The 27644-nt window shown below is 41.1% G+C and overlaps 1 protein-coding gene across 6 annotated transcripts in view; it reads left to right on the plus strand.

The window, feature by feature from the left end:
- ralgapa1 (Ral GTPase activating protein catalytic subunit alpha 1) overlaps positions 1–27644 on the plus strand; it is a 76524-nt gene that overhangs the window by 33831 nt on the left and 15049 nt on the right. For all 6 annotated transcript variants that reach the window (XM_071471227.1, XM_071471231.1, XM_071471230.1 and 3 more), the window contains 8 exons: positions 1402–2047; positions 2665–2780; positions 3430–3554; positions 7439–7510; positions 7876–7999; positions 8615–8770; positions 12358–12516; positions 14685–14812. In XM_071471227.1, the coding sequence (XP_071327328.1) occupies positions 1402–2047; positions 2665–2780; positions 3430–3554; positions 7439–7510; positions 7876–7999; positions 8615–8770; positions 12358–12516; positions 14685–14812 (1526 nt within the window). The remainder of the gene's footprint in view (positions 1–1401; positions 2048–2664; positions 2781–3429; positions 3555–7438; positions 7511–7875; positions 8000–8614; positions 8771–12357; positions 12517–14684; positions 14813–27644) is intronic.

The following is a 27644-nucleotide window of genomic DNA, read 5'->3' on the forward strand; positions in this document are numbered from 1 at the left end:
GCTCAAACCTAAAAAGCACTGGTTCATAGTTAAGACTCCTGCTTTATTTAGTTTTAGCCAATCTGGGGATGTAAATGTCAACCCCATGGCTCCATGGCTAACATTTCTCCTCACTTTAATTCATTATTTCATTATTATTTATTGCCTCAGTGATTCCTCATCCACTCCTGGTTGAGAGTGTACAATTGTACAGTCTTTTATTCTGTCTGTAACTTTTAAAGTCCTCTGTGGTCTGGTTCCTCTGTATATTTCTGATCTTTTGACTTTTTAGTCTGCACCGAACCAACTAATTTCTGGCAACCAAATGTTTGACAGTCCAAGCTTTAGACAAAGGGGGGGTCGTTCTTTTGCTGTTTTATCTCCAACAAATTCCCCCACAGCATCAGATCAGCTAAACCTTAAAAACCCACCTGTGTAGCCCTGCATTGTATAACTTAAAAAAATACATTTTAAATATGTATTTGTTAATTTATCTGATTATTTCCCCAATTTCCTCTGTTTATTTTTTTTTTATTTTGAATAAAAGACAGCCTTTTTCCATTTTTTTTATTTGTTATTTATATTTTTTAAGATATATATGCACATGCCCCAAGAGAGGCATATGACACCTGCTCATATTTGGGTTATCGATTTAATACAGTTATTCCACAACTGTTTTTTTTTGACTTGCTGTCAAAGGGCCTGCAGCATTTTTATGTCCTTCCTGTGCTCAAAAAACAAGACAAGTTATTTGAGTCCTGTGCTTATTGTTCTGTGAATCCCTTTCCAATATAAACCCAAAATATATGGAAATGAGCCACATTGTCTCCAACATGCCAAACTTCTGTTCTTATATTTTTCCTGGTATGGAGTCTTAAAATATCTTACAACATTTTTCTAGCAGTGTTTTCTCCGATGAAGAGATTTAGTTGAGGACAATTGAAAGCTGCAAATTTTCCTCAGAAAGAACCATTCCTGCTTCTGTCTCCCCAAAACAAAGGTGTTTTTATTTTTAGCATAAAAGAGAGCACAGAACAATTTAAAAAAAAAAAAAAAAAAAGATTTGCAACTCTGAATAAAATAATATCATGCTTAAAAGTATCTAAAAAAGTAATTGTGCTCTATGTCATGTTTGTCCCACAGACACTGAAATGTCACATCATCTGGACAGTTTTAACATGGTATAGATTCCACATTAATTAACAACCTTCTGCTGTATTTCTAATGTGAGATTTGTCCAGGAGTTGGGATAAATGGGATAAATTCTTGTTGTATTTCATGGTCACATTCTGTTTTATGTACACCTGTGACACAGTTTGTAACTCAGATTTTAAAGGTGCTGTAGATGCTGTCACTCAGTATCAGGATGATTTTTCAAGTAGAGAATTTAAACCACAGTCCCCTTCTTCCTCTATTTCCCAGATCCGGTCAGAGTCTGGTGTACCAGGGGGTGGAATGACAGCTGGTTTGTCCTCCGCTCCTGCTTGTGTCCGTGTTATCATCCGAGATGTAGCTGGAAAACACTCCTGGGACTCTGCCGTCCTCTACGGGCCTCCGCCATGTTCCCCAACCAGCCCGGCACACACCCTTCTGTCACACACACAATCACCTCACAGTGCGAGTCTCCATTTACGCACCTCACCAGGAGGTCCACCGAAAAAGATGGGAGTGAGGAGAGAGGACAGCGAAGAGGAGGGGCAAGAGGAGCGGGAAGCAGAGGAGGGAGGACGGGGGATGGAGGGCGAGAGGCAAGAGTGTCAGGAAGAGGGGGAGGAGGAAGGAGAGGAGAGGAAAGTGAGTGAGGAGGAGAAGGGAGATCGAAGAGGAGGTGGAGATGGAGTAGATGTGGAGGATGAAGAGCAGGAGGAAGAGGAGAAGGAGCATAGGGTGGGTGAGGAAGGAGATCGGGGGGAGTCTGGCTTGGAACAGATTCTAGCTCCACCACTGGCTAAGCGTGTGTGTCGGGAGGCGGTGCCAGCGTGGGATTCACTGAGGGAAGGAGATGATGCGCTGGATGAAATGCTACAGTATCTGGGATACTCGAGTCCCGAGTGTCTACAGAGAGCAGGTACAAACACAAACACACACACACACATACACAGAGCACCTGAAGTATTTTCTAATGTGAATTGTCCCTCAATCTCTTTATTAACGCCCCATTTGTGTGGAATAACTTACATAACAGACTGAAAATCGACACACTGATAGCAATAACCAAAAATTTGGTTAGAAGTCTGACTCTGGGTGTAATTGTTTTACTTCATCTCTTTTCTAACTTGCACTAAGCATTAAAGCTGTCATCTTATTGTCTACGTGGTTGTATATCTTAATGCATATTTAAAAGCATTTAAATGTACACTCTGATCGCTCTTTATATGTCCACTTGTTTGTATGAATACATATCTGAATTTATATTTAAATTGCTGGAAATTTGTATTTCTGCTATTAATATTTTTTGTGTTATTTATTTGATTTTTCTGTACTCAGCTCTCATTTTCAAATGATGACTTCCTGATTAAATAAAGTATATATATATAACAACTGCAAAATATCAGGACCAACATAACACAACAGTCCAACTCTTCTTATATTGAAGCCCTAAAGAGAGCAAAACACCATAACCCGGAAGTTTCTGTGAATAATTCAGATACTTTAAAGCTTTTGTCTCCTGATTGGTCTCCACAGGAATGCCACTCAACATCCCAGCCCCTCCTCCAGCTTGTGTTTCAGAGAAGCAGGAGAACGATGTGATCAATGCCATCCTCAAGCAGAGCGCTGCGGAGAGAGAGTTCGTCCTTCATGTGTGTAGTGTTCATTTTCATTTGAGTAGAATGAATGAAACCATTTGAATTTTTTTTATTCTTAGTTCCTACAGTGCCCTGATGAAGTGGATGCTCAACTCTTGGTGCCTCACAAGTGCAGCACTAGCAAGCGTATTGTTGGGTTAATACAACTTAGTTTCAGGAAGTTAAAAAAAATCACCAAATTTTGAGCAAACTTTTTTATTGTTGCAACATTAATAGTGAAGATTTGTTGATGTTTTTCACAGAAGATGTTTTAATATGTAGGAAAAACAGAGGTGTAAATAAAGTAAAATAATAAAATCCAGGATGAATTCCATTTAGCTGCCTGGGCCCTGGTTCACTGCTACACTCTGGTTTCTCACTGAGACACTAGAATAGAGCAAACTTCTTTTATTATGATTATTAACACCTGTGCTTCTCCTACAATGACAAGCTTCTCTAATCAAATCAGGACTTGATCTGATGTGTTGATATTTTAGAATATGCTAAGATTTTTAATGTGGAAGAATCATGCAGGGCATTTTCTCTCAGCCAAGGCTCTTCTTCTTGACGCTTTCTATTAAACGTGACATTATATTGTTTGTTCAATTTCCATGTTTTTTAAGTGCAGTTTTTTTGCATTAATGTGAAATGCTGAATGTTTCAGAGAGGTGAGGAGTTGAACATGAGGGCAGTGCAGCAGACTGAACCAGAGACCCAGACACCACAGTCTGCCTTCTACTACTGCAGACTCCTCATCAACATCCTGGGACTCAACTCCTGGGAGAAGAGGTAAGACCAGACGAGACCAGACTTTTTGTTTTAGGGAAAAAAAGATGATATGATTGATATGCATCACAAAGAGTCAATTTGTTTGTTTGTCGTGTTTGCATATTACTGTTTACTTTTCTTGCATTCATGCGTCCTTTATAAATATCACTTGTGCAGTATTCACCACACAACAAAGGTTAATATGAGAATGTGAGTCTGACCAAGTTCGGATACTAGTTCTTCATCTTCTTGTGAAAAATGTTATATGAGGATTTTTTATTCTTCATCTTACTTTTACCTTTTTAAAGGAGCTATTTTTAAGTTTTGCTATTGCCGCATATCCAAAGTTATCTTAGCATTAACAGCTGTTTATACTCTTGAGGAAACGGTGTGAGTTCAGCATCAAACTTCATTCCTTGACTCACCAACAGTTGTCTCCTGTGAAAGAAATGTTAACTCTTGTCTTTATCACGTCTTTTCTTCTACTGAAGTTTGCACGCTAACCAGCTAGACCCAACCCGTCTCATCAATTTCCAACATCGACTCACTGCAGCCTCCAATCTGCTCTGAAAATGTAGTGTTGCTCAGAGGGTGTATTATAGCCTTTTGTCTCAGTGGCCAAAGCGACGATCACCACCACCAACTCTCGGCAAGAAACCATGTTCAGCAGCAGAGAAAACGTAGAAATAGCCCCTTTAATGCACATATAAAAATACAGATAAGAATACGTTAAAAAATGCCTGAGGAAGAATGAATATGGAATTTTCTACAGAGAGGCTGTTTTTCAGGTGTTTGGGAGGTCTTCTGTTAATTTCTGTCTCTCATGGAACAAACCAAATGTTGAATGCAAGTGAGACATAAATTTCAAACTGAACAAAGTATTTTTAGCTAATTAGACTCCACGATTTTCCATTCACATGGCACAGCATTTCATCTTCTCAATGACTCTGGGTTAAAATACACAATGTCAAGGTGTCACTAATGGACACTCATCGCTCTTTATACTTTGTCCAGGGAATCACACCGTCTGCATTCAGCCTGCACAATAGACTTCTTAACACGCTCTCTGTGTGTGTGTGTGTGTGTGTGAGTGTGTGTGTGTGTGTGTGTGTGTAAGAGAGAGAGAGAGAGAGATAATCAGTATAGTACTCTATTGATCAAACTGAACCCATTTGGAGTTAGAATAAAAGGCAGTAGTTGAAGAAGAGAATGATGGAGGGAGATGTGGCAAATCAGAGAGCAGGATGAGTAAGGCACATGTAGATGTAAAAAGTAAATATAAAAAGCAATAAAAAAAAGAGCTAAAATAGATGAGTGAATCTGGAGAAAAATGAAAAGGTGAGAAGGATAAAGAAACAGAAAAAACAAGATGGAAGGATGAGAAAGAAAGATAAGAAGAGGTTGTCTAATCATCTGTTATTGTCCCCTCATGTCTCCAGGTATTCATGTGGGACATCACAGACACTAAGATACTGACCCATCACCCATGCGTGTGAATGTGTGCGTGCGTCTCCTTTTATGCTTTTCCCTATAATCCAGGATGTAAATGGAGTCTTTGAGAGCAGAGAATGAGGCCATTACCAAGTATCAGTTTAATAAAGAGCAAATTGCTGTCTCTCTCTCTGCCTCTTTATCTCCCGCTCCTTTCTCTTTTTTCCCTCCCTGTAAGAGTGAAAAGAATGATGTGTCATTATCAGTCCACTCCAAGCTTCGCTGCTCGAGCCCTGATTTTATATCAGTTGTGCCAAGGTTGGTGGCTGGTCCTTGGGACATTTTGAACAGACAGTCCCTGGACTAGTTGATCTGTATGAAAAGCTCTTGTTTTCATGATCTTTTAGCATTTCTTCCTATTTGGACCCTGAATGCTGTGGACGACAGGAGATGATGTTGCATTTGCTCATTTATAGTACAGTAATAATAATGTGCAGCACTCAATGTTTGTAAGGCACAGTTTAGGCGCCAGTATAGAAACAGAAATGAGTGTTGAGTTGCCAAAAAGTATTTCAGACCCTTTCCCCCTCTTCACCTTTCCAATGTCAGAATTGTGAATTTCCAAAACCAACCATCCAACATTCACACCTACAGAGCATTTAGAAGGTATTCAGACCCTTTTAATTTTTTCACATTTTGTTATGTTACTGCCTCATGCTAAAATAAAAAAAACGTCCCCTCATCCATCTACACTCAGTATCCCATACTGACAGTGAAAACAGCATTTTAGGAAAACTGAAATATCACATTTCAGTTTTCAGACCCTTTGCTATGACACTTGAAATTTAGTTTGGGTGCCTCAAATGTGTCTACACCTTGATTGGAGTGCACCTGTGGTAGAGTCACCTGATGTCACACACACCTGTCTATATAAGGTCTCATAACTGACAGATCAGAGCAAACAGGGGAGCCATGAGGAGGAAGGAACTGCCTGCAGAGCTCAGAGACAGGACTGTGTCAAGGCACAGATCTGGGGAAGACTACAGAAACATTTCTGCTGCTTTGAAGCTTCCCGAGAGAACAGTGGCCTCCATATTTCTAGGAAGAAGTTTGGAACAACCAGGACTCTTCTTCGAGCTGGTTGTCCGGCCAAACTGAGCAATTGGGGAAGAATGTTCTTGGCAAGAGAGGTGACCAAGAACCTGATGGTCACTCTGGCTGAGCTCCAGAGATCCTGTGTGGAGATGGGAGAAACCTCCAGAAGGACAACCATCACTGCAGCACTCCAGTGATTTGGGCTTAATGTCAGTGGCCAGACAGAACCTCTCCTCAGTGAAAGACACATGGAGTTTGCAAAAAAGCACCCAAAGGACGCTCATAGTGTGAGAAACAAGATTATCTGGTCTGACGAAACCAAGATTGAACTCTGTGGCCTTTTCTAAGGAAACCAGGCACCGCTCATCACCTGCCCACTATCATCCCAACAGTGAAGCAGACGTTTCTGCTTGTTTGTGAATCATTCTTATGCTGCTGTTCTCCAATCTATGTGACTATGGGCAATCTTCTGCATTAGACCACTTCTCAGGGTCTTGGCATCTGACACAAGACAACAGTTTTGTTAATATAAATACATCCAAACTGGAATTTATGTTCGGACAGTTTATATTTATTCTTCCTCCGAGCCGGCAACAGCCAAAACTGGAGGCATATTGTTTTCCGGTTGTCTGTCCGTCTGTCTGTACGTCCGTCTGTCCCACGATATCTCAGTAAGACCTTGACAGAACTTCTTCAAATTTGGTACAAACATTCACTAGGATGTGATACAAAGATGAACTGAAAAGATTTTGGAGGTCAAAGGTCGAAGGTCAAGGTCACACTGACCTCACAAAACACAGTTTTGGCCTTGTGAACGTGATATCTCTGTAACCTGATCGAACTTCTTCAAATTTGATACAAACTTTCACCTGGACTTAAGGACGAACTGATTTAGATTTTGACGCCTAAAGGTGAAAGTTCAAGGTCACAGTGACCTCACAAAACACAGTTTTGGCCTTATCACAATCACAATATCTCAAGAACGCTTTAAAGGAAGCCTTTCACATTTGGCACAAATGTCCACTGGGACTCAAGGATGAAGTCATTAGATTTTGGTGGTCAAAGGTCAAAAGTCAAGGTCAGTGTGACCTACAAGACACTTTTTAGCCATAACTCAAGACTTCACAGAGCAATTGACAAAATTTCACACAGATGGTTAATATTTTATGACTCTAGATAAACAGGGATGTAATCTGAAACGAGTCAGAGTGGTGGAGGCGTACAACCGGGCAGCAGGAAATGGCAACAAAAGTAGGCAACCAATCAATTAAGACAGAAGAGTGCAGTACCCAGTAATGGTGGAGAAACAGGTTTAACCATAACTTTGGATAATTTTTGTTTTTGGATTCCTAACCTGTGCATGTATCTGTGTCTTGCAGGAGCAACTTTCATTTGTTGAGGAAGAATGAGAAGTTACTGAGAGAGCTGAAGAACCTGGACTCAAGGCAATGGTGAGAAAATATAAAGTCAAATACCTCTTGCCTTAACTGCATTCCTCCCTCCATCTCCTCATTTTAATATTTCCTCTCAGGTTTTTGTCAGTTCATAGTTTGAATCCTTCTTTTTCACCCCTGTTGATTCCCACCCTCACAGACAGGTTTCTCTCATGGTTTCTAATCTGTTAATCTGTTTAGTGGCATCCTGAAGTTATTATATCACTACCCCTTGTAGCTTCATTTGAGGGCAGCTCTAAAACAAACAGAAGAGTTAAGGGTGAAGTGCTTGGATGAAAACTTAACCACCACCATATCACTGTATTTTTCACTAGCTGCCATGTTGGTCACAGTTGTTTTCCCCTCCCTTCATTCTCCTCTAGCCGTGAGACCCATAAAATAGCCGTGTTTTACGTGGCTGAAGGCCAAGAAGACAAACACTCTATCCTCACCAACACAAAGGGCAGCCAGGCTTATGAGGACTTTGTCTCTGGACTGGGCTGGGAGGTAAGAACATGTTTATTCAAATTATTTTCACTGTGCTGACTTTATTTGTCTTCTTCATACATTCAAGTTATGCATTTATCTTAAATCCTTCTAAATAATATGTATGACTACATCTAATTATCTGCAACTAATATTTGAATCATCATTAGATTGTAGCAATTAAAAAACAACATTGTTGGTCAAGTGGTTAAAATAAACTCGCATGTCCTGATGTTGAAGAAACACTGATTTACAGAACTGTTTTGAAATACAGTGTGTGTAGATTAGTTTTGCGTGTGTTGACGTGAAGAGCTTTGTGCAAAAAAAAGAAAAAAATCTTAAGGACTGAGAATGTGTCTAAACAAACTTACTGCTATTAGTTAGCTATTAATGTTTCTCTAAGAAGTTTGAACAGACTAGTGAAACCACATTTTCTTTCTTTTTAATGTCAACATTTTAGGCTGTTTAAGCTGAAGAAAGTCAGATTTGATTATATTTTTCAAGGCGGTAAAAGAATAGGAAGGGAGTTATGATTTTTAATGTATCCTCCATGGTGGGTGTGTGGGTGTGTGTCTGTGTGTGTGTCTGTGTGTGTCTCTGTGTGTCTGTGTCTGTGTCTGTGTCTGTGTCACCTAGGTGGACCTCACCACTCACTGTGGATTCATGGGAGGTCTCCAGAGGAATCGCAGCACAGGCCAGACCACGCCTTACTACGCCACTTCTACCACAGAGGTTATCTACCATGTCTCCACCCGCATGCCCCACGACCAGGACCACAACCTCACCAAGAAGGTAACACTCACCTGTTGGACTGGTGCTTTGTCACCTAGAGGTGTTAATGGAAGTATAGAAGCTCCCAGTGTTCACTCTCGCCTGCTACTGGACGTGCCTGTGTGTTACAGGATGATTTTGAACAACACACAGACACGGACCTTTCACAATATTCACATTTGAATGACAGTTAAATGGAAACTTACCTACCTTATGTCAAACTGTTAATCTGCTATCTTTCACTTTGTCACAGACTGTAGTAATATGTGTGTCTGTGTGGTGTGGGTCCCTTTTTCTTACTCTTATATCACTACTTTTATTTAAAGAAGGCAAATAAGAAATATGTGCAATCAGAGGAGTTGAGGGAGAAAAGGCCTCTCCACTCCTCTTCTCAGTCTAAAACAACAATCCTGCAATAAATGTATCAATAAACTCCACAGTGGCTGCAGCAGACAAACACAGACAAAATGCTACGCTGCTAGGCAACACAGTAGTTGTTGAGGTGTGATTTACAACAGTCAGTCATTTATTGCACACCCCTGTCTGAACATCACTCTTGAGACTTGTGCACTGAGAAGTTCTCCACAATCTGCTCTACATCCAGCTTCTCTGCTCGTTCACTCTCTGTGTAAAATATAAGCAGTCTGCTCAGCCGCTGTGTGTCACTGTGAGGTCACAGCTGATAGATCCCTTGTCACTATTTTAGCATTTAGCTGGACCGAGTATGCACCTGTAGGTCAGGCAACATGACAGGTTTGTTTGATTTTGGACACTTACCTTGGTTGCTAGGCGGTGCATTAAATTAGCAGCTTCTTCTCTGCTGCAGCAAATGATTTGGCTCTTTTCATTTGTTGTTCTGACACGGTTAATCATTTCTGTTTTCACTCTGTAAAAATTTAAATTTAAATTTAAATGTAGCGAAGTAAAATACTGCAGAGTGAAATTATTGATTTAAAAAAATACAAAGAAATGACTTTGTTACAGTAACAAGACTAAATGTAATTCAATCTCAGACACAATTAACTGTTGTTGTCAGTGTTTCCACAGCAGACCAGTGTTTCCAATAATTCTTAGTAGCAATCAGGTCTGTGCTTGTGCCTGGTGTGGGCTTGTTTCAGTGTCAAGGCAGGGAGGTTTAGTGTGTGTGTGTGTGTGTGTGTGTGTGTGTGTGTGCGTGCGTGCGTGCGTGCGTGCGTACTGAGTATCTAGCCCTGCCTCGGGCAGAGGACAGAGAAGCAATGCAACCGTAAATGATAAAATAGAAAATCAATATGTGACGGTCAATGTTGATATTGTGCCTGATAATAAATAAATCAATTTATGGGAAACGATGCGTCAATTTAAAATATTGATGTCAAAGCATTTTCAGCATGATGTCATCGATTATAGCAACTTATACCTGGTTGTCAGACGCTTATAATAACAGTGTGAGTCTGTCGGTGGCTGTAACCAGCACTTTCAGTGAACGTACTTTGACGAGTGCAGTCGCAGGATGAACACACAGACATACATACACACACATGCTTGTATGTTAGGAGTCAAACGTGCACACACACATGCATCTGCATGGCTGAGTTGTAGTAATCACACACAGACACATATACATAGTGTACACACATGTGGATTTTTTAGTGAATGATCACACAAGCATATGTACGTGCATCTCGCCCTCCGTGTCCCTTTTCACCCTCCACTGTGTGTGTGTGTGTGTGTGTGTGTGTGTGTGTGTGTGTGTGTGTGTGTGTGTGTGTGTGTGTGTGTGTGTGTGTGTGTGTGTGTGTGTGTGTGTGTGTGTGTGTGTGTGCGTGCGCGCGCATGTGGGTGCGCGTGTGTGCTTGTGTGTGCACACCTGTCAACCCCCAGGCACTGGGCGCTCTGCACATGGCCATAATGTCCCTTTAATCAGATCATACTTCCTGCTTCTCGGCCTATCACGTCGCTGCAGGCTCCTGATTGGATTATCAGCGCCTGGTCCGACACCATCCATCTCCCTGATCAGCTGATGGCTGCATCAAACACCCATACTCACATTCACACACACAAACACACACACACACGCGCGCGCATGCACACACATGCACACACTATAAACCTGTTTAACTTGACACAAACACACATTCACTGAGGGCTTCGTTCACATCAGTCTGCACAAATAACCACACGACAACAAATGTTTGTGTCTGTTGGACACAGCAACACACACGCATGTCAGTTAGCACACACCAGCTTACAAACACACACACTAACAGTTTGTCCACAAAGAGGTTAAACTGACAGACATACACATGTCCATACTGGCAGGCATTTATCATCCATGCTGCTGCCACACACATGCACACACGCAACAATACACACTGCAGTGTGAATGTAGACCATTGCAGGGCATTTGTCCAGTTCTCGCTCTTTGCAGTGTGTTCTGGTCCCTGTCAGACAAAAACAATTTAAAGGATTAAAACTACATTTAAAAAATAGTGATACGGCGCAAAGAAGCACATCAGACACTAAGACTCCACTTTGCCTTATTACACTGTGTCATCTAATTGTTCTGACACCCAAAAATACTGCTTAAAGCCCATAATTCTCACTCTCCAAATGCGATAATGGCAGAGCCTTTCAGTTCTCAGTATCATTGTGAGTTGTGTGTCTTGCTGACACTTTGAATTGCAAGCACCGTCAGAGGAAAGTGCCTCTAAAAGATTTATTTTCAGTAGAACTTGATAAATACATCTCTATTACTCATATCTTTTCTAAACTCTGCTATATATATCAAAGTTAATTGGGCCTATGACTCAGTGCGGTCAGGTAAATTCATGTAGTGTCATAACGGCAAGTGGGTGAAGTACGTTCCAAACAATAAGGTAACAAGTTCTCCAGGCCTCTGTGTTAATTAATTCACCCTCAGGTTAATATGAGAGATGAGTGAGCTGTGTGTTTAGAAATAAAATGACATTTTATCAAACTGCGCGTCCTGATACACAATGTGGGACCTCACATCATGCAGACAAATCGTACATCTTTAAAAACCTTGACAGAGGACAAGAGACACAACTGATCCCATTTAAAGACACATTTAAAAGGAAATGTCTTGTGTTTGTCTCAGGGCCGAGGCCAAAGACTGGCAGCCGTCTGAAGTTGTGTGTGACACACCAGACAAGCAGAGAGACGTCTGTGTGGGGAGGTGGTGTGTGTGTATTTTGGCAGACATCAAGGTTATAGACAGAGCTGTCACCAGCCCTGACTGTAGCCCACTGAGTGAATGTGAAACCATTACACACACACACCATCACACAGCATCAGACTTGGTCCCATCTGTCTTCCCGCCCATACTCCATCTTTCTGGAGCTTCACTCTGTCTTCGTGTCCACTCTCCATCTTCGCACACTCACTCCATCACTCCAGGGCCACATTTACCAATTACACACACACAATCAGAAGCCTTGGGTTTATGATGGATTCAGCCTATCTAGTTCATTGTACAAGATCCTCTGTGTGTGTGTGTGTGTGGTTGGCATTGACTTAGTTTGTGGTGTTTATGCTTTACAAAGAAAAATGTGAGACATTTATATTGTTTTGATTTTTGTATTAATATTTCTTGCATCCACCTCCAGCTGAGACACCTGGGTAATGACGAGGTCCACATTGTCTGGTCGGAGCATTCCAGAGACTACCGTCGAGGAATCATCCCCACTGAGTTCGGAGACGTACTAATCGTCATCTACCCCATGAAGAACCACATGTACTCCATCCATATTCTCAAAAAACCAGAGGTAAAAAGAGCGTTCAACATTTTGATACCAGACTCAAACTTCTAGTTGTCAATATTTTGTGCAATTACTCAGCGTCAACATTTCAGTGTTTCCCCAGAATCCTTATTATTGGGTGAAAATGCTTCTGAAACAGCAAGACATTTAGACTCATCATTAAAACCCAGGATGATAATTCAGTCCCCCTCTGGAATAATCAGTAATAACTATACATATAACCTGTTGAGGAAATGTAATTGTGGTGTCAATCAATGGCCAATCAGTGTAATATTTAGCCATGCGAGCAGCACAGCTGTATGGATGCTGGTCAGTCCACTTATGTCAACTATTCTTGTATATCTCCACGACTATTCAATGAAAATACAAGCATTCAGTCATGATCCCCTGACCTCCAGAGAAGCCCTGAGGTGGTTTTCAATCTCTCCCTTTTGGATGAATTGTAATCAGTGTTGGTCCCTTAACTTTTAATTTTAGCACCATCATCAGGTCAGAATTTCAATTTTGATTTATCACCATTTTCATTTTTCACTCTTAGCTATATTTAGTATTTAGTGCTAATTAGCAAATGATAGCATGCCGACATACATGACAAACATTATACTTGGTAAACGTCAACATGTTAGCTATTGTTACATTTAGCATGTTAGCATGCTGGTGCTCAAAGCTGTGCCTCAGTGCAGCCTCACAGAGCCGCTAACTTTGCTGTAGACTTCTAGTCATATGTAAATGCTGGAATCCATGAATGGGACACATTATTCCTCTGAATCTGTACAGAAGCTACTTATCAGAGTCACTATGTGTAATGTACAGAAGAAGAAATGGACAGAGACCAATGAGTTCTCAAAATTAAACAGTGAACAGTCACATAGCATCTTGTCACACCTTTACACTTTATTAATTATTACCGTGAGATTTGATTGAAAGCTCCAGTAAAAGCTTTTAAGAAGATAAGTGGACCTAAAGTTAATATTTTTGTCATACTGCTGTTTCCAGGCCAACCAAACTCTCAGATACTTCATTTAAAGTCTAAAACAGAAATGCAGGAAATCCCCACATTGGAAAAGTTGGGATCACAGAGCGGGAGGAGATTGTGACTGCTAAATGACTTAATCAGTTATTAAAATTGTTGCCAATTAATTTAAATGAATTGGCCAAATGATCAACTGATTTTTGCAGCTCTAGATATTATAAGGATTATATGATATGAATGATGGAGGCTTTATATTTGTATGTATTTTGAGAGTCTATGAGCTGAGTAAGGAATAAATCTGGGAACATGGACAGTGTTTTGGTCAATAATTTTTTGTTTCCTACCAGACTACACAGATATGCATCCAGATTGACTAACAATCCTAGAGAGAGTCTTGCCCCGAGTCTTGCCCCGAGTCTTGCTGCTCTGGTTAATGTATCAGTCTAAAACACACAGACATTAATACCACAGCACTGATAGCATAACTCTATTTCAAACAAGACGTAACGCAATAAAATGCAGTTTTTTTCTGTATGACATAGATACCACAGCACTAATAACATAACCTTATTCCGTTTCATTCATTCTACAAGCCAAAATATTGAATTATCATGAATCCTAAAACAAGTTAGATAAGATATTCTCTGTGTTGTCGTCCTGAAAGCACTGTATTCAGTCACAGAGTGCATGGCTCGGAGACCTGGTCCACAAATAAATTCAATAAAAAGTCTGACATTATTCTCTTTGGTGGATTCCACAAGCAAAGTATTGAATTAAATCAGAAAAACCATAGCCTGAATCAAATAGTGTATCATTGAAAATAAAAACTGTCACATCAGTCATTACTTGTCAGATCAGACAGAGATCGTCCTGTTTCATAAAACATCGAGAATTTTCTGTCTTTGAGAGGCTTCCTTAAGCAGTAGGTTTATCATTAACTATGAATCAGACATCCATAATATTGATTCTCTTCAAACTTGCATATTCTGTTTGACTCCAGCGTTGGTCTTAAATACAATAAAAGTTATTTTATAAAATTATATTTATTCTAACTTATTTTATGCCCTGTTGGATAATGTCTGTTGCCAGTGTATGAATGATTGGTGTTTGCAAGGTGTCCTTGAGTGCCTTAAAAGCATTATTATTATTATTATTGTTATCATTATATATAAAAAATTGTGTGATACATGTTTCACTGTAGGTGCCATTTTTTGGTCCGCTGTTTGACGGTGCCATAGTAGACATGAAGATTCTGCCCACCATGGTCAGAGCCACAGCTATCAACGCCAGTCGAGCTCTCAAATCTCTCATTCCTCTGTACCAGAACTTGTATCCTTTGAAAACCCAACTCAGAGTATTCAGAACCGAACGCCAAAGGTACGTCACAGAAGCCTTCAATCATTATTTCCATGCTAACGCCTCCTGCTCAGCTCTTGGAAAATTTCTCATTTCTAGGCTTTAAGTTGTTAGGATAGATCTGTGCTGTTGCGCCAGCTGTTGAAATCCTGGCTCATGTATGTGTGAGCGAGTATGTTGGTTATCGCTCAGCTCAAGTGTTAAGAATAGCAAATCAATGTCCAGTCATGTTTGGCTTTCAGAATATAAGTGCTTGTGTGATAGAGCTGTATTTAGTTGGCTCTGAAGTGCTATATATCAAGAGTGTGTGTGTTGGTGTGCTGTGCACAGCCAGGCGCATAAAGTTTGGATGGACTATTTGTGTGTGTGTGTGTGTGTGCGTGCGCGCGTGCGTGCGTGCGTGCGCGCGCGCGTGCGTGCGTGCGTGCGTGTGTGTGTGTGTGTGCACGCGCGCACAGGAGAGACAGAAGCAGACAGACGGGTGTGTATACAGTCTGTCTGCTTGATCCGTTTCGATAGTAGTTTGGTTGGAACAAGCTCAGTGGTCAATACTTATCGATGATTCTCCTTTCTAATGCTGTTTCTGAATGAGGGTTTTGCTCTCTGGTCTCACACACAGACACGAACACTCATGTACACACACATACACACACCCTTCTTGCACAGTCCTCACTCTAACAAACACAGATGGATGACTACGCTCACACAAACACCTCAACAATGCATGTGCATCCACATACAGACATGCAGATTCATGCAGTGTTGTTAAAGAAGCGTATGTGCAGACACACACAACTGCACATGTAATTGTGAGGTGACAGTTTCCCCCGTTGAGGCGAGCTGAGCCACTGGCTGATCATTGGAATTTCTTCTAAGCAGCACTTAGAGTAATTTGATTCCCTTAATGATACTGTCATCTTGTCTGTCTGCCTGTCTGTCTGTTCTTTTCTTCCTGCACTTCCTCCCATATCCAGATAAGGTAAAGTTTAACTTATCTTATTGACCTGCGATAAAATAAGGTTTATGATTGTTGATTCTGGGTGACAGTCAGAAGCAATGCTTCAGCATACAATACAGTAAGATCACCTCAATCATTTCACCTGCAACCTGGGCTGACGGCAGCAAACGGCAGAAACATTCAGGACCATTTCAGTTTGAAAGCAGCTTTGCTGTTGGGCTAGCCTCTAGCCCTTGGGCTTGAAAAAAACAGACAGTTAGTGCAGCAGCTTCAGCCAAAGGTCTCGTTGTAGTTCAGCTACCTCATATCCCATATGACAGGTGCTTATAAAGACTGACAGCTGCCAATACAATGCAAGTACTACTAACAGTCTGAGGAACATCTTTTGTGCATTGTACCAGCAAGGGAGGGACCTTCTCAAAAAAGGTTAGGCCTCTTCAATAAAGGATGAGATGGCGGCAGCAACATGTGTCCACCTAACGACAACTAAAATAGATGAGACTAACTCTAGGAGGCACATACAGGTAAAAACTTGCTAGCCTCTAATCTATAATGCAACCCATAATAAACCCACAATAACACTGTCCTAAAGTAAAAATCCTAGTCAACAAAAAGGTAATCACTTTGTTCAAAGAGAGAATCTGCTGACACAAAGCTGTAATGTCTGGTCCACTAATTTATTTCAAGCCATACTTTTTCAAATTGAACAATACTAGAATAATTTAGTATTTTTTGTTTTTCTTACCCAAATGTCTTGTCTTGTACCCCCGACTCCCTGTTTTTCTGTCATTATTTAATCTAAATTCTCCCCTTGGTGTCCATCCCTCTTCCTCTGCCCTCTTTGGCCTTCTTCACCTGGTTCCTCGTCCCTATCTGACATCTCACCTTCACCACGATCTATCTGTTTTTTTTTCTCTCAGCTTTTATCTTGCTCCTTATTCTTTCTCCTCCCTTTCCCTCTTTCCTCCTTTCAGAGAGACAATACGATTGTTGGAGGTGATGCTAGCCAACAAGGTGGAAGAAGTGGGGGAGAAGGGGGAGGTTGGAGAAGCCATTTTGCTCTGCCACGTCCACCCAGCGTGGCGGAGGGATTGTTAGGCTCAGTGTGGGGCTCGAATCTAAAACCCCCCCGGCCCCATTGTGTTTGTGCGTGCATGTGCACTTTTTTTACACATATTCATATCTCACCTTGTGTGTGCATTTTGTGCAGCTCCAGCAATCTTGAGTGAGTGTGCAGACATGAAGACATCTCTGCAGATGTGTTTGTACGCTTTGCTGCATCTTTTTTTCTGTGTGGCTGTGTATATGTACCTACTGTGTGTGTGTGTGTGTCCATGTACACGAGCCCGATGGCACACGTGTCGCACATGCTCCTCTGGAGGTGTTTGTGTGTGTCTGTAAGTGTCCTGGTGTGTATTGATTGGTGGTAGCAGCAGTTCGATGTCTCTGACAGGCTGAATTACAGTAATCAGTCATTATTGACTCCCCATCTCTCTGCTACACACACCTCTCTCCTCTCCTCTTCTGTCTTCCCACCTCTCCCTCCCTACTCTGCCCTCCACTTCTTTTCTCTTTCCTTTTCTCCCTCTGTCTCTCGCCATAGCATCCCTCTATGTCTCATTGTGCTCTCATTTTCCTGCTCCTGTCTTGTGTCACTCTGTGCCCCTCATCATCATCATCATCATCATCAGAGAGAACTCTGATTCTGTCCCTGTATTTGCTCTTCTGTCTCTCTAACTCCCTTATCTCAGAGCATCTCTGTTTCTCCCTCTATCTCTGTCACATTGTCTGTTTTTCCTCTACTGCAGATTTCTTTACTTTTCTTACTCCCTTATCTTCTTTTCTGCTCATCATCATCCTGAACCGAGAGAAACTCTGACATCATGATGCAATAATAATCCTTAACAATAGTTTCAACTTACAAAAGTTTGTGAATGTTTAGGGCAACACAAGTTAAGATAATACAATATAAAGCAATACAAATAAAGTAAAATGTGAAAAATACAACCCTATATTTACTCTGTTTTGCCCTCAGAGTGATTTAGGGACCTTAGACTTAAAAACTTACACAGAAAAAACCCACAAATTTAAACTTGAGCACAGGAAAGCCAAACGATTGGATACACATTTAGAGTAAATTTAACTTAAATTAAATCTAATTTGTGATGGTCACTTTATAAACTGTTTCACACCTGAAACTGGCCTTCTTAAATTGGTAAGCTGATGTCCAAACAACGGGATTTCTCAGGCCGTAAAGCAACATGGGTGTGAAGCACAGGAGCAGCAACAGAGATGGAGCCGAAACATTAGAACCACTCAGAGATGAGACGAATAACATTGATTATCTCATAACAATGACACATGTCAGTGTCTGTGATATATATTAGGTGGTAAGCCAGTAGTCGGCATGTTGAATGTGGGATAAATGAACAGGTGTAAATACCTGAGTGCCTGGAAGAAGTCACAACTCACAGGATTTTAAGCAGAGGTCGGCACGTTTAGCCACGGGCCAATTTTTTTTCTAATCCATTAGATGATGGGCCAGAACATAATCAATAGCTAATTTAAGAAAGTGATGCAACTGGAATTTACTTTGTTACTGGTCACATGTGTAGCGCTGTGGCCCACAGTCACTTATAGTGGTGGGCAATCTGGAAAAAAGATCATGACTCTTTTTGGGTAGAATCGAAATCCGGAACCTGCATTCTGTTTCTGCTATGATTTTATTGTGAAAGTGCTGTATTGTGTGTGTATTATTCTTTCCTCCACTTTGATGAATGTTGTCTGCTCGCTGCTACTCTTCACCATATACTGTATATAAAAATGGACGAAGACTCCAGGTCTGAAAAGTGAAGGCAATGGTGAAGTGCCTTAAACCTGCATTCTATCTATCTGAGATCTGGGATCTGAATGATTCCTCTAAAAGGTAGATCATCCATCCAGAGTTACATAGTATACATTTAAATAATTTACTGAACTGGTGTTAATTTTTGTATCACACATCCTATGTCAGTTATTTTAGAGGTTTGTCAAGCAAGCAACAAAACCATTGAAACTTCCTGTCAGAACTCTTTAAAATAAAAGCTCACAATAACTTGAAATTAAGTATTGCTGCAAAAAAGAACATTCTCACGTTTTTATTTTGTAGGCAAAATCGCTCAGAGCTGTTTTGGTGCCACATGAGGGGCCATATTAGGCAGGGGGGGTCATAATGTTTTGGTTCATCAGTATAATATCCATCACTTCTTCCATTTTGTTGTAAAATAAGACTGAGCATTCCTAGAGATAAGAGCACATACAGCACATGAGGGTTAGATGTCCTTGTGTGTGAGGCCCCTCATCAGGCTGTGTGACACTGTCTGTGTTTCTGAGTGCTGCATTTTAACATCAAGTGTCCTCACTGAGGGGCTGACACAGAAGCACATAGGGGAAGAGAGAGATGGAAGGAAGGTTGGCAGGGCTAAGTGTGTCAGTGTTTAACTGGCATTTTTCTCCTCTGTCTCTCTCTCTCTGTCTGTCTCCTTTCCTCCTGCTCTCTCTCTCTCTCTCTGTCTCCTGGCCCTCAGGGTGGTCCATCTGCCTTCTTTCTCTTTCTGATCTTTCATTCACCATGACTAGAGCCATCCAAGAGTACACACACACACACATATACACGCACACACATAGAGTGCCAGACTTCTGGGGCAGCTGTGTGTAAGCACAACTCTATCTCACATATCAGCTCATTACAGCAAGAAAAGCAATCCAAGTCTCCCCAGCATACGTGCGCACACACACACACACACACACACACACACACACACACACACACACACACACACACACACACAAACATACACACACACACAAACATACACACACACACAAACATACACAAACATACAACCACTGCACTGTACTCACAAAAGTCACAGTGAAGTGCAGTACAGGCTGGGTGCTTTTCTACCCTGTGATGACTCGTACATGGTCAATGAAGAGTGAGATTGATTTCTTCCTGCAGCCGCCACAGTGGAACTCATAGATTAGAAAGTGAGGAACAAACTGCTGAGTGATATATTGGTGTCACCGTGTGAACTGTAGGCAGCAGAGCTCCTGGACCTGATGCTGCCTACAGGTCACACGAGGGGAACAGGTCCACTCAACCTCAGGCTCCTGGAGGGGATTCTTCCAGAGAGACGAGGAAACCTAATGTGAGCTCAACATGGGAACATAATTTCAGCTGCAAGAGCCTGAATCTAACACAGCGCTTTCAGTAAATACTGAGACTAGTGATATTCCTTAATTTATCACAGTTAAGAAATGTTTTTTTTATCTGCTTTATTTGATAGAACAGTAGAGAGAGACAGGAAAGTTAGGTGAGAGAGAGATGACATGTAACCTGAGCTGCTCGACCAGGTGAGCATCCCTCAGAAAGGCTCATTTTTAATGTGTGTTTGCTGCAGTGGTTGTGTTTACATAGTGTGTGAATTGCTCAAAGAAAACAGCTGTAGATGGAAACTGATGATCAGTGCTACACTGATTTGGTTTTCTTTCTCTGGGGAGATCCTGGTCGATCCCTTTGGTCTAGGTTCACTTAGCCAGATCTGCTACCACCACTTCACCATCTGATGACAAATCTCAAGTTCGACCTTTCTCAGTAAACATGTACATATTTACTAAATGTTATGTTTCGGTAGTTGTTCATAAGTGGTTCTTCTGGTGCTTCACAGTGTGTAAATGAGATATCTGACTCTGGCTATCTCACTGCAAATCTAGAGATGGTATCTACACATTGAAGAAAAAGACTCTGCCCACTGATCTGAGCTTTGTGTGTTTGTGTTTGTTGAAGAGATATTATCTGTGTCTATGAGATGTGAAGCCATGGAAGTGGACTGAACAGTGTGTGGGTTCTCTTTTTTCCAGTCTGGCCCTGCTAACCCCAGCTAGCAGCTGTCTGCAGATGTCAGGCTGATGTGCTGTCAACACAAACAGTGCAGATTCATTAGTGAGCAGACTTTCAGTTTCTGCCCTGTCTGTGCTCGAACTCACCATTATTACGGATGTCTGTACTTTTAACCATCTGGCACTGTGTGGGACACCTTTTACTTTTTAGAATACGTATAACGATGACACCTTTGTGAGCGGTACAGATTTTTTTTATTATTCTTACTCAACTGTTTTGCACATGCTGGGCATAAATAATATGGATGTGTTATGTTTTATGTTATGTTTGTTTGCCAGGAATATAACCAGACCAGTGTTTACAAATTAGCCTGTAATGTAGGGCTGCAGCTATTGATAATTTTAGTAACCAAGAATTCTACCGATTATTCCATCGAGTAATTCGATTTTTTTTCTTATAAAAGAATAAGATGTAAGAAAATAATAGAATGTATAAAAAATATATAGAATATAAAGAATTATATTAAAATGAACAACAAGAAAAACTACATTTTTATTGCTTAAATTGCACTGTCTTCCTCCATGTTTTGACACAAAACTAACCCACGTTGTTTGTCACGCATGCGTCTGGGAGACTGTTGCTGCTTGATGCCATTCAGAACATGAGTTAACTTAGCCCCAGTAATTAAATTAAAATTTAAACAGTAATATTAACCATCAGGCATCTTAACTGTGATTTAGCATCTAACACTGAATACTGAGCCTCATGAATTAAACAGTTCCAGTTCCTCAAGGAATCGTTGCAGTCCTACTGCACTGTGCACGTCACACAATTTTATATTCAGGGAAACAACAGTGTTGCTCACTTGTTGAATGTAAGTCTCCTGGTTAAACTCAGAGAAGCACGCCATCGTAATCGAATCACTGAGAATCCAACTGAACCGATTCTGGACTACGTGAATCGAATTGGGAGATCGGTGCCGACATACAGTCCTGTTTGTGTGTGATAGGTGTCGGTGTGTGTGAGAGCGTGCGTGTCAGTTGGTGTTTAGTGTATGAGTGTGTGAAAGACCGAGCTGTGGCCGTCTTCCATCTGCTCCTGGGTGATTGTGGTTCTGGGGAACAATGTTGGAGAGATACTAAGCTGCTACACACACACACACACACACACACACACACATAAACGATGGCTCTAATCCTGAAAGTGAAATGTATACAAATATACACATGAAACATAAACACCATGAAATGCACAAATGTAAATGGATAGATGATATACATTTGAGAATTCATCCACCCACAAACACCTGCTGGCAGAGTGTGTGTGTGTGTGTGTGTGTGTGTGTGTGTGTGTGTGTGTGTGTGTGTGTGTGTGTGTGTGTGGGACATCCCCTCTAGTAGTTGATTGGCAGAGATAGCTGTACTGAGGCTGGGGTCAGCATATGGCTCAGTGTGATAGCGATGCTGTGTTTGTGTGTGTGTTTTCTTTGCATGTGTGTGTCATTGCCTTCCCCTCTCTGTCACACACTGTTCCCAGTGAAATGATGGCAGCTCTGGGCATGTAGAGCTATTATCCCCCATATCCACACACACACACACACACACACACACACACACACACACACACACACACACTCTCTCACCAAGAGCAGCCAAACGCCTAGCGGCCTGCCTGGCTTCTTTCTGCCAACTCCCACAATAGAGCCTATTGTCCCAGTAAGGCTACAATCTGCTGTGTGTGACAAGGAGTGTATGTTCCCCACCATGGTAGAAAGGTGAGGGCAGAACCTTACAAATTGAAGACATTTTGTTATTGCTGATGCTGAAATGGGGTCATGTTATCCTTTACCTCCCCAGAGCACCGCTGCTTCCATCAGACATGGAGGGAGCACCTCGTCTGATGGAAGAGAAACGCTGCACTGCTGCGTTTGATGGAGTTATGTAAATTTAAAAGAAATCAGTGAGACTGTTTTATTCTTTCACAAATTAGAATAATGAAGAAATGTAAAATAACATAAGACCATGACAGAGGAAATTAACAACCCATTGTAACATTTTAAAGTGGTCAAATATAAATGTAAGTAAATATGTTTTACTGGTCTGTCCCTCATTTGAAACACAGCGCTCTGTGAGCAGCTACACTGGCAAACTGACAGCGAGTCAGAACCACACGTTGACTCGTATTCGATGCTTAAATATTAATAAGGATTAAGGTTAAGGGTCTGTATTTGAGTGGGGGTTAACGGTAAAGAAATGAATGTGAGTCTGTGTGTGAATGCATGCAGAGGGCGAGGTGATTGTGGTTAATTGTTTCCCGTTGGGTACGTAGAGGAAATGAAAAGAAAGGGGTGAGGAGGAGGGGTCACAGCTAATCTCCTCCACTGCTCCTTGGGGAAAAGAGTGTGTGTGTGTGTGTGTGTGTGTGTGTGTGTGTGTGTGTGTGTGAGAGAGAGAGAGAGAGAGGGAGAGAAGGTGTCAGGATGTAAGTCTGTTTGACAAGCACATACAAAATTAGCACTATGCTCACTGACACTCTGGTGCATAATGAAAGTATAATAGATGTTACAGTTACAGTGTACAGTCATTTCTGTATTTGAATTACAGATCAGTTATCAGCTGTTTTGTAAAAAATCATGGGAAATTTTTAATTGTCCTGCATGAATTCTGCTCAGCTTTCACACTCTCAGTGGGTATTTCCACAGATTTCCCAAATCGATTCAGTTCCAGTTCACCAGGTCCCAGTTAGCTTTTGTCCAGCTCCTCACTGTCTCTGTAGTTTCTAAACCCAAAGCAACCGTACGTCTGCCTTCAGTGGAGCTGTGTCTGCTATGTTTTTGTCGCTCACATGACCAGATCTCACTGCGCCATGAGGCTGGGTCACATGAGACTAACAAGGTTACAGCCTCTCACTTCCACAGGAGACCGTAAAAAGACAGATATTAAAAGATCAGTCTCTGGATTTTATGAATCAATATTAGATTATTCATTATTATTATTATTATTATTATTATTATTATTAATGAAGATTAGGGCTGCACAGTTAATTTAAGTATAATAGAAATCACAATATGGATGAGTGCAATATCAAAATCTGCAATTTTTTTGATAAAGGTAAAATGTGTCACAACATTGTTGTGCATTGTTAACACCATAAGTGTTGTGGTGCTGCGGAGACTTTTTTGCATATCGTGCAGCCCTAATGAAGATCAATTTGAAGACACTGCCACACACACACACACACACACACACACACACATACTGGTTAGTGAGGTGTATCACTTTAGATATCACCCATGTTCTATCATGTTTTTTTTTAGCTCTAATTTGTGATTCATGTAACAAGTGCGTGCGTGCGTGCGTGCGTGCGTGCGTGCGTGCGTGCGTGTGTGTCTCACAGAGAGCTGTGCAGACACATGAGTTGTAGCCATCAGTGGCTTGATCACACCTTGTTGGAGCAGACCTCCCTCGGACTGGTAAACAAGCTAATCTGCTGTGTGTGTGTCTGTGTGCACGAGTGTGTGAATTCACTTTGTGCCAGGGTGTGTAAGTATTGTTATGTGACAAGGTGTTTAAGATTCAGGCCGAGATGTCACAGATGACCAAGACGACGATGACGAGGTGCAGCACAGAAAACTGTGTGTCATGAGCTCTGAAAGAACAGTTCACGTAAACCTGGAGTCGCCATGTAAATGAATAATTCATTCATCTAAGGAAAAGCATATTAACCACCAGCTAATTAGCACTAAGTCAGACAGCATTTGTGCAGCACAATGTGTCACAATGTGTCTGAAAGTGTGACCAAAACAAGGTCATCAAACCTTTTATTCACATTATTTATTTACATTAGTATTTTGATATACAGAATATTAGGGCTGCAACTAATGATTATTTTCAGCCAATTAATCATCAATTAATCTGATGATTATTTACACACATAACACAACAATTCAAAAAGTATTCAGTTTACTGTAATTCAACACAAGGAAAAGCAGCAAATGAATTGTTTGGCATTTGTGCTGGAAAAATAACTTACTGGTTCTTAAAATAGTTTACAGCTGTCTTTCTGTTGATTAATCAATCAGTTAAATGGTTGTGTTACATTACAGCTCCTCACTTTTGGTATAAAACTAATCTTTTTTTTTTTATTATTAAGACATACTGTGAACTGTGCTACAAGTGGAAAAATGAAGGTGTTAAATGTAAACTTAACTCTGAATTTAATATCTGGACAAAACAACTGGGTTGTCAGGAACGACCTTCTTTGTGTCACCTCTTCGATCCATATTACGAGGATTCGTTTTTGTGTATATGGATGCATGTGCGTGTGGCGAATACTGTGTAACTGTTGTTAGAGCCTCAAGATAAGAACAGGATCCATCTCCCTAATCAGAGAATTATTATTATGGCCTCGGTGACAATCACCGACACCCATGCCATGTGTGTGTGCATGTGTGCCTTTGTGCATTTTGCTGTGTGTGTCCGTTAAATAAAGCTTGTAATTGCGCTGGCAGCTTTAGGGCTCCCCAGTGGTGACAGGGAGGAGAGTGAGGGTCTATGTGTGTGTGTGTGTGTGCGTGTGTACACACACTCACACACACACACACACATGTCAAAGGGTGAAATAGTGGGGTGACAAGGGGCCAATTAATGTATCACGTCTGTTTTTCTCCTCCGTCTGTGTTTTTGCATTGAGTTAAAGAGCAGATGAATAGGGGTAAATACGATTGTGGAAGTGTGTGTGTGTTTGTGCGTGGTGTTGTGCACATCAGGCCCTAACAATAAGTAGTGCATTAGACTGACCTATCTCTGTCCTCATCTTTGGCGTACGTGGACACACACACACTCGTAATGAAATCACAAAGCCTCCATATCATTGCTATCACAGAAAGATATAAACCCATTAGCTTGTTCCTTTGGGCATGGACACACACACACACTCACGCACAGGTTTATCATTACACGCTGTAAAGCTTTTCCAATTGTATTATCCCTCTGATGTCCTACTCTATGTTGTCTGTTCCAATGCCTAGGGTGGAGAGGACAGATAGGGTGTGTGTGTGTGTGTGTGTGTATATGCGTGTGTGTTTCTGAGAGGAGTATCTTGCAGACAAGCCTTAGAAAATGGGCAGAAATGGTGTTGCTGCAGTTTCAATGTATTTTTTCACCTTTTTTAAAGCATGTTTGCCATAAAATATTTTTACCTAATATTTTTCCTTTGTTCCCACTGAAAAGAAGGGAAGCCTGTGCTACTTCACAGTAACAGAGACGTTAGTGATTCACCCAATTTAATGATGATGTGATTTGTTCACTTCTCTGACCAAATGATTCATAAAAAACTTCAAGGGGGGAATCTGAACAGCAATGAGTAAACACTGTCCAGAGAGAGCTGGAGCCAGCAGTGTTGGCTCCTCTAAATCTCTTATCGCTTTGGTATTTTTCAATTTTAAATCATCACAGACCAGCCAGGCTTGTAAAACTGACAGTACTGTCTAAATTTAACTAATATTATTTTCACTGTATCTCCAGATAAAACAAGACATTTTCAGATGAGATTTAGAGAAACGTGGAGCATTTCCATGTGAATAGGGATTGGCACAATGGGAAATAACTCTTTATTATGACATGTAATTTTAAATAATGATATTGATATACAGTATATGATGACGTTAGGGCTGGGTGATATATTAAAATCAATGATAATTAATTTGAATGTGTGTTTTTGCAAGGTTTGTGAAATGTCTACATTGTGCGCAAAAGGTTTATTTTCAGTGTATGACAGTCATGACAGTCCTGTAAACTGTGACGTGATCAGCTACACTATATTCACACCTGCTGTGGTTTATGGGTCTGTTGTGACTCCAGGTGTCCTCCATCTCCAGGTGGCTAGCTACCCCTGGTTATCTCAGAGAATTTAATGCACTGAAAAACAGTCATTTTGTTGGTGTTTGTTGATGAGGCACTATCTCTACTTACTAGAGGTGAAGCCACAGGAGTCGTTGAACAGTGTGTGTCTTCCACCGTGTTCAGTTTGTCCCTCCGTGCTGTGTAGCTAATGCTAGCTGGCCAGCTAATAATGTTGTTGTCTGTTATCTACTTAGATGAAGCCTCTGGTTCTGAAAATCTACAGATGAGAGGGATAACCTGTGTTTTGAAAATGCATTTCATGCAGTTTTATACAGTTTTGCAGAGAATTCAGATTTTTGCTATTAATGCTTAGCTATCATATGATCGCTATCATGCGTTTTACAATATTATAATATTACAATGTCACAACGATACAGTCACTGCCCTCAGCTATGCCCCTAGAACAACCCACTTTGACCCACCATCCAACGTTGCAGGATTTGGCTGCTTGTCTTCTGCTGATCACTGGATTACTTTTCATGTTCTTTTGTGAGTTATACTGAAAACCAGCAACTACTATGGCTGCGTGTGTGGACTGTCAGATGAACCAATGGTTTGCACCAGAACCAGGCCTAAGGCTCTGTTGTATAACTCCACATAAAATCCATCCGGAGCATTTTAGTCCAAATTTGACCATCTGTTCGGCTCACTTCAGGAGTGACTGACCATCAGCATTGCGGGTGAGTTTAACAGGCTACAATCCATTACCTGTGGTTGGCCTGGCAATGTGCTAATCAGAAAACCTGTTGTTCCTAGAGCTCCAGAGAGAAGCCTGAGAGAGGAGATGTAATGGTTTTTAAATATATATTTTATGATGGCTATCAAAATTTTAAAGCTTTTTTTCCTTCACCTTCAGGAGTTATGGGTATATTGATACAGTGGGCTTTTTTCCACTGCAACGCCAAGAGGCTTCAGCTTGGATTTTGTTCTATTGGCTGTTCAGTTTCTGTTGGTGTCTTTCTTACGTCTCATCTGTAGCCATGGTGGCTATTGCTACTGATTCTCTCTAGCTCTACTTTTGCTCCAAAGTTGCAACTGTTCCTGCTTTTTGCACCAAGCAGC

The sequence above is a fragment of the Trachinotus anak genome, unplaced genomic scaffold, assembly GCF_046630095.1.
Source record: "Trachinotus anak isolate AG129_WGS33_773 ecotype Australia unplaced genomic scaffold, CSIRO_AGI_Tana_v1 ptg000033l, whole genome shotgun sequence".
Lineage (NCBI taxonomy): Eukaryota > Metazoa > Chordata > Actinopteri > Carangiformes > Carangidae > Trachinotus > Trachinotus anak.